This window comes from Ctenocephalides felis, unplaced genomic scaffold, assembly GCF_003426905.1.
Source record: "Ctenocephalides felis isolate EL2017-DRISC unplaced genomic scaffold, ASM342690v1 CF-g0.4_SCAFFOLD_01886, whole genome shotgun sequence".
Classification (NCBI taxonomy): Eukaryota; Metazoa; Arthropoda; class Insecta; order Siphonaptera; family Pulicidae; genus Ctenocephalides; species Ctenocephalides felis.
Window position 1 is genome coordinate 134,701,272 of NW_020538040.1, and position 11,637 is coordinate 134,712,908.

At 29.2% G+C, this 11,637-nt stretch overlaps 1 protein-coding gene across 1 annotated transcript; it reads left to right on the forward strand.

The window, feature by feature from the left end:
* The first annotated feature begins 610 nt into the window (after positions 1-610).
* Positions 611-9,119, forward strand: LOC113377329 (sex determination protein fruitless-like). Its single transcript, XM_026617605.1, has 6 exons — positions 611-808; positions 1,509-1,656; positions 1,756-1,956; positions 2,178-2,414; positions 5,268-5,549; positions 8,253-9,119. Exons 2-6 carry the CDS (start codon positions 1,531-1,533, stop codon positions 9,033-9,035), a joined length of 1,629 nt encoding a protein of 542 aa, XP_026473390.1. The 5' UTR covers positions 611-808; positions 1,509-1,530; the 3' UTR covers positions 9,036-9,119.
* Positions 9,120-11,637: the final 2,518 nt, after the last annotated feature.

The window sequence follows — 11,637 nt, forward strand, 5'->3', positions numbered from 1 at the left end:
TGCAATATAAAATCATTTTGTGAGATACTAACTAGTTACTGTTATAAATTTCAGGAACTTCTAGTACATGTTTTTTACTAATTTGGAATCTTGCAAAGATTTTTATACAAGCCGTATAGCCTCGGGCATTTGTCCGCGTTGACTCCCACCAAACCGGCCCTCCTTCATGGAAAAAAATCGCGTGCCCTCAAGGCTCCGTATGTGTGTCACGTGCGATAAATGATTCTTATTAGATTCTATAGCGAAAATTCGAACCGCGCGCGAAATTTTTGCGAACAGATGGCAACGTAAATATGAATGATCGATTCTTTGCGCAACAATGAACCTTGGTTTAAGCAAGGTTATGGTTAAGCAGTTTGTTAATATTTGTGAATGTATTACTCAATGCGAACTTTAAATAAAACTTTTATTTTACATCCAACGTTCCGCCGTTTTGAATGATTTTTTCGTGTTTATTGCAAAAAAATATGACACTACATATAATCACACAAACTTTTTCAATAGAGATTTTATCATTAATTCATATAAAACTAATTGTTAATTCGAATTAAGCGATTCACTCGTTTTATTGATGAATTTTCGATCGCGGTCGATTTGTTGAATAGTTGCGATACCAATGTTAAAACTTAAAATTTGATACGTCAAAAATCCGCACCGTCGATACTGGCCGCCTATGTCATTATGCGTTGCGGAGGCCAATATCATTTAAAACGGAAACAAAAATATTTCGCGTATAACGAGTTGAGCAGGCAGTGCAAATTAGGTATAGGGGTCGACTGACGTTGTGATGGCAAAAATTTTGCGAAAGGTGAGTATTTTTTAAGTTTTCCGAACGATCGAATAAATATTATTGTGAAGTGAAAACATGTGATAAAAGCAGCCAATCTAAAATAAAATATCGTCGACGTTATAAGTATGCGTTAACTAGTGAACGAGATGAGATATATGTTAATTTCGCGAATAGTGGATTAATATGGCGTATGCGAATCTTGACAAGTAGATATTACGCGTTTGAAGGAATACTCCCTACGTGTATAAATCACGTGTCATAATGTTAATGACCTGGACCATATACAATAATTCCTAATTATCGAATAAATAAAAAGCCGATAATGATTCGCGAATCGTTGCACAATATTTTAATGAGAAAAGAGTGATGTTGTAGGCAAATTTGTTTATTTCGTACGGTTAATGAGCGGCTCTCCGGCTTATGTGGACACATATCAAGGAATCCGAATTCGCGATATGTGATCGAACGTATCGCAATGTTAAAAATATATACATTTTGTTATCTAAGCAAACGAGTTGCCGTCGTAAATTCATAACCTTTAAGTGAAGTGAAAGAACATGTTAAAGTATTTTTTCCATGTTCTACAACTATTCCAAATATTATTTTTCCAATCATGACGTTATCAATTCATTAAAATTTGAGTTTTAAGTTCTGTGCATTTAACCTCACATGCTTGTTTTGAATAAATTTAATTTTAAATTATTTTTTGACAAAACAGATATCACACTGACATTAGCATAATGGACCAGCAATTTTGTCTTCGCTGGAACAATCACCCTACCAATTTAACAGATGTGTTGGCTAGTCTGTTGCAACGAGAAGCCCTCTGTGATGTTACTTTAGCTTGTGATGGAGAAACGGTCAAAGTAAGCTTAATATTATAATTACTCTATAATAATAACTTAATCTGTAATATTATAATTTACAACCCTTAAATATTTTTTCATCATTTTTATTGTTTTTAGGCACACCAAACTATTTTGTCAGCATGCAGTCCATACTTCGAGAGTATATTTTTGCAAAACTCCCATCCACACCCTATCATATTTTTGAAAGATGTTAGATTTGATGAGATGCGATCTCTATTGGATTTCATGTATAAAGGGGAGGTCAATGTTGGCCAGTCGAGATTACCTATGTTTCTAAAGACAGCTGAAAGTCTTCAGGTATAACAATCTAATTTAGCCTAATTTATATATATATATATATATATATATATATATATGATATTAAGATATTCAAAATTTCATATTTCTTTAAATCAAAGTATACATAAGCTGTCTGTACTGAGTGATTCTTACTAGTGACCTTGACCTTGTGCAAGACCTAAAGTCAATGTCGTTCTTTGTTATTGAATGTCAGAAATTAATGAATGTGTAAATTTTAGGTTCGTGGATTAACTGAAAGCGGTCATATTTCAAATCGCTCAGAAGATCACAAGCCTGATAACTTAACGATGTCTGGTCGTGATAGAGAACTCCAAGAACAACGTGATACTATAACTTCACACACCAGTTCAATTCAGTCTGGCCCAACTGATTTGAAGCGTAGAAAAAAAAATACGAACTGTGATATATCTTTGACAAATTCTTCTCTGTCAGAGAGGCAATTTGCCGAATCTCAAGTAAGTCGATACAAAAATTTAATTTTTATGTATGTATTTAAATTATATATATATATATATATATATAATATATATATAATATATATACTAAAATCATATTTAATCTTCATTATATACAATGACACAATTTTCATACCATTTGTTTCATCGAGCAATTAAATTCCAAGGACATTTTGCATGAAAGCTATTCTAGTATCACAACCTGATTATTATTTAACTGTAAAACGAAGTACTTTTTTTAGGTTTTAAAAGATTAAAAATTAAATTCATTATTCACATTAATTCCATTAATTACGTGGGTTCAAAATGCAGGAACTACGAACATGTATTTACAAAGTTTATCTCAAATAATAATATAAATATGAAATTTTGATTTGCCTGTTGTAAAGTTTCAGACAGTTTTTAGAATTCCAGAACCAAAATAAGTTACAAAACGTTATTCAATTCTTACTATTGTCAAATTCCTACTTAACTTTTTTAATGCGGAATTATAGAAAATTTAATAGTAAAATGTTTTATTATTACTTTTAATTTATTTGTGTAAATTTTCCAAACATCTCACAATATTTAAATTTTTGTGTAGAGTTCTAGACAGTTTTTAGAGTTCCAGAATCAAAATAAGTTGCAAAAGCTTTATTGAATTCTCAGTATTGCCAAATTCTTACTTACGCTCTTAATGCGGACTTAATAAAAATTGAAATAGGAAGATCTTTATTATTACTTTCAATTCATGGCTGTAAATTTTTCCATTGGAAGTAGATATGATAAAAAATAAAAGTTTGAGAACCATATTGATTTTTTACAAGCTGTTCACATGATTTTGATATGTTTTTGATTTTGTAACTCATTCATTGTAAGCAGTATTATATAAATATGCGCGCTGACATAATTATATTTTTGATACTTTTATTTAATGGCATATTCTTTATTTTTACTTTTAATAATTATTTTGTTAAACATAGAAAGAAATACCTTTAATGCAATATGATAGTATGTGCTGATGTGTCATTATATCACATACATGATTTAGATGAAATATTTTTATTTGGAATTTAAGGTTTATTTGATAATCTAATTAAATTTACATATTTTTTTTGTAATTAAATATGATGTCACAAATTAATGAATTGTCAATTTCTATGATTTATGTAAATTTCTCTGCTTTCAAACACAAACTTTTATGAATTCATATTCAGCAATGTATTTTATATAATCACCAGTTTGTAATGTTTGCTGCCACAGTTGAATAATCACTAGTAACACAAAAATATAAAATAACTTTTTTTTAATTTTCTCAAGTAATTGTGACACATAACCTTATAAATTATAAAATCACCATTTTTAAAACTAAAATATTTCACATATTTTTACATGATTTAATATTTTCATGAAACAGATTTTATTTAGATATATTTTATACATTAAATACATCATGTAACAAACATTAGCACTTAGTTTCAATACTGTTGACCCAATTTCTAATTTTGACTGAAGATGCATCTTTGGCTCTTGTTTTTGACCTTACCCAATAGAAGAACACACATGCACATGTCATATATACATATGTATGTGTTTGTATTTTTATATGTTTGTTTATATTTAATCATTTCAAAAAACTCAGATCAAATCAAATATCTTGAATAACTTATCAGCATCAAGAAATGTCAGTATTAGATTTCTTATTTGCAAGTACCTGATAAGAATCTGATAGGAAAAAATTGTGAGGATGAATTAAGGGATTTAAAGATAGCCTCTAAATTCTAGAAAAAAAGCAGTGTCATTGTCAAAATTTAGCATATTTTTTATTTGAAAGTATTTGTCACTGTTTATTCCTGTGAAATTTAAATTACTATATAAACATATAAATTGAATTGTATGCATCTATATTTATTTACACATAAATGTAATATAAACAAACAGAATAAGAGCAGGTAAATATTTTCAAAAGGTTTAGACTTACATGCTATGCGAGATCGAATATAATTATATTGTGAAGACATAAACATTGTGGATGATATTAATATGGAAATTATCAATTACAGAAATGTAAACATTAGTCACTGAAATACTTTAAATTTTATGTAATAGTTATTTCACAATTAAATTTCTACATTTGGCAATATAGATACAAAAATTCACAGTTATGTATGAATGTGATATTCAAAATTATTTGGAATTACTTATATTCCTTTTCAGTAAATACATTTTGTGTAGGCAACATATATTTCATTTGCCTACACATACAACTTGGTTATAGTCGTTTTACACAAATTGTATATAGTTAAAATATCTACTCATTAGGAATTTTAATCTTATACATTTCTAATATTTGCTTCAAATTATCTGATTGATAATGACAATTCAATAATAAAGCAAGTGATTAATTGCAATTATTTCCAAACCAAATAATCTATGTATTACATTTTTGGATGTTATTTATATACAAAGTGATCGTTGAATCATTGTCATATATTTTTGTATGAAATATATGTGCAAATAGCTGCAACGTATAATTATGCAGATTATAAATATGTCAGTAATGTTTGTTTTCTAGATTTATCTCATTCATAAAATACTTGTTTTGTCAAACAGCCATTGCATATAAATTTAAATGACTGACTTTCTAGCTTTTTGAAAGTATTTTTTTAATTATGGGTCTTATGTAAGGAATGAAAGGTTTTTGTTTCAAGTTTCCCAATATGATTATAGCATTGTATACAAACCGGTTTGCATATCGATTTATATTTAATGAAATTTAATCATCCAAAATTTAGATAGTGTCATAGAATTTTAATAAACATTCTGCATGTAATGGAAATCGATTGCTATATGCCATTTTTTTTCTTTCCATAGGCATCTTCCTCACATAGCAGCTATAAGTCGAGTTCTCTGCCTAAATTGAACTCAATCTTGCACCATGATTCATCAAATGACGACGTTCAATCTCAGAGCGGAGTTGTGGGCGGCCGAGGCCTCATGCAGTCCCCATCGGCTGGTCATTCGGGTCATTCGTCCGCGCGATCCAACACGCCTGGTGTCATGTCTGCGGTCAATATCAAGCAAGAGATCTCGGACTCGCATGGTTCCAATGCCGTACATGATCAGAAACCCTACTCTATCGCGTCCGATTTTACGGTAAGTTGTAGTCACATGGTAGTAATATATTATTTGTTTATAATCATTATTAATGCATGACTTTTTTTTATTGCTGTTTTAGTTTTAATATTGTGCTTTTTATTTCTTATAATTTAGTGGATGTATTTAATGTTCATTTCTACAAAAACACCCTGTTTAATTGTGAAATATGTCAATATGTTACATAATTAACTATGTTAATTATTTAACACTAATAAAATTGTTAGTAATCTTGATATCAACAAACCGCAGTAAATATGATCCATGCACAGCGGTTTGATTATAAATTGTTTCAGACATAATTATTTTATACATGAAATCAAACAAGAATTTAAACTCTACAATGTACTATATTTATGTATAATATATATATATATATATATATATATATATATATATATATATGATATGTGTATAAATATTTGCCACGGTTCTATATTGTCCGTATTAAATGTGTGAGGAACCCGGAACCACATGGTAAATAGGAAGTACTACATTTACTATTCTATGATTTCATGAATCTTGCAAATCAAGTACATATAAAAACAAAAATATTTATTTTCTACTTAGTTCACTTAAAATAAAAATTATATATGCTTTTCAAAATCAAATCATATTCAAAATACAGTAATATAAAAGTTTTTGGTATATAAAAAGTCATGTAGTGTATGCAAAAAAACAAACATATATATTTTAAAGTTTAATTTATTGTTGAACATATTGTAATTTCGCAAAACATATTTTTTGTTTTAAGGGGGTCTTCCTATGTGATGAGTTGAAAAAATTGATTTTTTTTTATTTCATATTTCGGTAGATTATACCTTTAAAAATAACATATTAAAATTTCAAATCGATATCTCAAATAGTTTTTGAGTTACAGCCATTTAAAAAGTATACATATAGTATATAGTACAACGATCATTTTATCTTTAAACGCGTTTTTCTCAAAACTGTGTTTTTCATACTTGTCTCCATTGTATCTCATAAACGGCTGGACCGAATTACTTGAAATTTACAGGGCACATTCAATATATTTAAACGCATGGAATGAACTATTATCAATCAAAAATTTCAAAACTTCGATTTTTTATAGCAAAAAAACAACAAAAAAACTCGCCTAATTTGCAACTTTTATTTCAAATGTCTATAAAACATCCAATTTTTTTTGTATTCATTTGATTGTAGTTCATTCCATGCTTTTGAGCCTACAAATTAAAAACGCCGTTTATTTTTTTTTGGTCAGATAAGCCGATCAGCCGGAATCGTGGAGACAGTGGGAGCTCTTTTTTTTGAGGGGGGGGGTGTTTAGAGCGCTGTAACTCTAGTTGGACTAAATTTTTTTAGCTGAAATTTTATATTTATACTGTCCAAATATGTATTAATAAATGATAAGAAACTTGAAGCTCTAACTATTTACTGGTCGTAGAAAAAAAAATCTAAAATATCCCTAAAAAACAGGCCGTCACATAGGAAGACCCCCTTAAGTAAACTAGATACTAAATGAATATTTTGTTTTAATGTGTACTTGATTATATTACATATTCAAGAACAAGAACAAGACTTGCTTGTTACTTGAAATTAAACATAGCCAAAAATATACATTGTTTATTATTACGGAAATGGTTTGAATAATAATGATTTGATTTTTTTAATTATAATATATACCCATAATTTTTAGAGATTATAGTAGGTAAATATAAATTAGATTTTGAATTAATCAATTTACAGACATTTTCAATCATCAGAAAATGCTATCTATCTTATACAGTTTGAACTGGCATGTGACACACAATTTTTTTTCTTCTTTTAATTCAATGACATCATCTATGGTTAATTGAATTTTTTTCAATATTCAGGTATGGATAACAAGAGTTTGCTTTTTAATAATTTAAAAAAATAATATTTAATACTAATAATTACTCAATCTTAAATGCCACAACCAATGTAGATTCTTACCGAGTGCACAAGTGTGTGTTTTTATTTTTAAATTGATTACTTTTTATACGTTGACTTTCAATTTTGTAAAATTTTTAACAAAATTCATAAATTGCGAAATAAATAAATCTGGAAGCCCTTCTGGTATTTAAATTAACCTAGCGGCTCTCAGTTTATGTATGCCTTAAGGTCTTTTGTGCTCTGTTCTGGTCATTCTATGGTAAGATGCTTCTAGCAAATTACAAATATATATGTATTATATATATATATATATATATATATATATATATATATATATGTGTACAATATATATATATATTTATTGGAAAGCTAATTTATGTGGACTCGTCTATTTGTTTGTGTGTAAGTGAAAAGTCTAAAACATCGAATTAAAAATTTTAATTTTATTAATTAGTGTCCCTGATTCCTTACTTATTTTTAAATCGCGTGCTTTATTCTTTCACATATTTCATATTGTTTTATTTGTAATACTCTTAAACATTTATAAATTCACTACTTAAGATAAAAGTGAGCAACTGTTTGTTAACTTTGTTTAGCAGTGAAGTGTAAAATTAAGTAGGAAAAAGTGCTGTGACTTTAAAATGAGATATGGAACAGGGAAGGAAGGAATGTTATAAAAAATACACATCTTCTATATTTTTTATGGGCATAAATCGCCTATAAACGGGAACTGTGTGTATTATTAAATAAATAAAAATATAACTTCACGAAAAATCTTTACAAAATCCTTACCTTCTCTGTTCCCAGACAAAATCGGATTGGGGCGATTCTGTCAGCAGGAAACGTCGCACATCTGTCACCTGTGAATGGAACGAAAATGTTTGTAATATCAATCTCGGTGAATGGCAAAACACTTGCAATGTTATGAATCAGCAGTCTGATTGGAATAGACCTCCTCCAACTACTAATGACTCCACCGATTGGTTGAAGGCTTCTGGTTCTAGTACGAACTTGACTCAAAAACAGGAATGGCCGAATCAGCCACGGACTTCGTCTTTACAGCAGTACCTTCTTTCATCGAAAATGACTATAGTGCCATCAGGACCGATAATTACAGATCAAAGAAGACTTCGTTTCATTGCGCCGTACCCATCCGAAGACCATTCCAGATTGGAAAGTGTGATCCATACTTCAAATCCGGTAAGTGTTGCAACAACGTCTTCCACAGTTGCCACAAGTAAAGCTTCATTGCCAAGTACCCAGAACCGGAAAGGTGGCAGATTTCGACAAAATTGGTTGGAACAATTTTCTTGGCTTAAATATGATGAGAAACAGAATATTATGTTTTGTATATACTGCAGGAAGTGGTCGCATGAAATTCAAGATATTCGCACTTCTTTTGTTGAAGGAAACGGCAATTTTAGGTTAGAAATTGTCAATCATCACGACAAGTGCAAAGTGCATAAGCTGTGTAAAGAGAAGGAGGTCGACAGTCATGCATGTAAGAGTGAAAATGCCCCTGCGACGGAAAAAGAAAATATAGCTAATCCAGTTAATCCATCGACCACAAGTGGTAACATTATCAACTAAAGTAATTGTGGTATAAGTTTTTTATGGACGTTATAAACTATATTGAAAAATAAATTACTTCTACCTCTGTTGTTATCAAAAGTTTTGTTATAAGTATAGAGCTGTTTATTAAACTTGTTTATAATAATAACGTTAACATTCATTAATAAATTGAGATAAATTTATATTATTTGTCTTTACGTTATCAAAAAGATGATATTTTTAATAAAATGTATATTTTATGCTTAATTTGTCTTTTTATTCTAATATTTTTTCGAAAGAATATTATATACATTTAAATTTTAATATTTTATTTAGTTAGTTTTACAAAATTGCATATATACGCGATCAGCATTATTGAAATTAATTGATGAGGTTAAACAGTTGAAGACTCATAAACAAACAAATGACAAAACTTGATCAACTTACTTTTGGTTTCCTTTCCGATGATTTCTATTTTGATAATTGGTCATTTTAACAAATTTTAAAAAATATAATTTTTGATAGACATTTTTTTCTATCCAAACGGTATACAAACGTCGAAAGTTATTTGACTTGATAATTAGTGATAGTTGAGTTATTTATATTGTAAAGTTTTTCTTATATTTAACCAGGAATCGCATATAAAAGGCCAGATTGCATCTATCTAGTGCAGTAGCATTAATTGTGAATATAGTGTTATAATCCTAATTATCTTCCACAATGCTTTTTTGATGTCCGTGTTTTTTTTATTTATAGTTGCATAACATTCAACAACATTTTCATTTATCACTTGCTTCTCAGAATTGTTTAATAGGGAATAAATTTGAATATGTTACTGTCCATTGTTATGCTATTGAAAGCATTGAATTTTCAGAGTTTAGAATTAAAGATATATACTAGAATTTATATTTAGCATGTAGAAATACGAATATTTGTAATTAAAATTTCCATCTTTATAAATATTGTATTATAATTTTTTTTTTACAAAAATGAATATTATGACATGTCAAATTTCGTTTTGTTCTGATCCAACAATGAACCCACATCTCTCCGTGCTTAGTTTTGACGTCAAACCTATTTGCAGTTGATCGGAAACACGCTATACTTAATTGTGTGTAGACTGAATGTAGAGGAGTTGTAGATATGGTGTGAATGGTACTACTATCTTGGCGTGCTGGATAGTTAGGCCAGTGAAAGACTGGTGGTGAGAGCTAGTTCTTGTGCCTACGATGACCCGAGGTTTAGACCAGGTCAAGGCTAGAAAAATGTGATAGCCCGCAATGATCCGAGAACTTGGCATATCGGATAAATAAGCCAACGGAAGACCAGAGTCAGACAAAAAAAAGCTAGTGAATACCATGAATTTCTGGATGGGTAATGACCCATCTATTTGAAACTATCGTCGCACCATTGTTCATCTATTTTTGAAATCTTGGTCCGCGCTCATTTGCAATATTCAAGGCGTTGGTTACCAATGCAGAAATACGATTATTAGTAATTAAAATTTATATTTTTATAATTATTGTATTGTAAAATATTTCTTTTCTATATTCATATCTATCACCTAGAGATTATTAGAAATTTTACATAGGCCCACGTTTTATCTTTGAAAATATATTATCGTGTAAATGATTGACAGCAACACTAAAGCTTTCGTAAATGCAAGAATAAAATATTGCAAGATTTGAAACACTTATGCTATATCGAAGAAAATTATGAAGTTTTTAACAGAAACTGAACATTCGTTTTTAGCACATCGTTGAGAAGATTCAGGTTGCAAACAAGCCGCAATGAGAAGAAAAAAATTACCTACTCATATCATAATATTACTTCAACCTACTTTACTTTTTTGTTTCTTTAATACGGGTTACGAATAGGGCTTACAATACCGGGATTCCGTGATCCTGGATGATTTTTTTCCGGTATTCAATACCGGTATTGATACCAAAAATACCGGTATTTCGGGATTACCAGTATTTTGTTAAAAATTGAACTTACGCAATACACTTAACAAGTTTCAACTGTGTATGTGTATTACCGACTCAACTCAGCCGACTATGACACATCGGCAAGATAAAGCGATTGTTTATATATTATATAGGACCTAATGAATGGAGCCCATTTATAAAAATTATTAGTCGTCCACGTGCATTGTCCTCATATCTGATTCGTTATCAATGATTTTTAAACAAAATATACAATCGACACGTTATAATTCTCTTCCCATCAATCATTCGTATTTATTTATTATTTTATTATAACGAAAATTTACAAGTCAAATCATCGAGTGATATATAGTTTGATAATCAATGATAATATTGGTCTTCGTGGAGGATGACCGCTTATGCGTACGTTGTAGATTCTTAGAAATCGTTCATATAGAATTATTTTATTTATTCATTTGACAATCAGAAAATACTATAAATTTCTATAAGTCTTTGTCATGTGTTGATATCTAATGATGATTTTATTATAACATAAATACACTATACTAACACTTGCAAGTACTAATTCATATCGACTAATAATGTACTCGGATTATTTCTTTATGACAAATGTAGAATGCGAACAAATGTTTTCGGCTTGTTATATTTGTACTAAAATTCGGTCCTTGCTTGAAAATTAAACAATTGATTGTTTA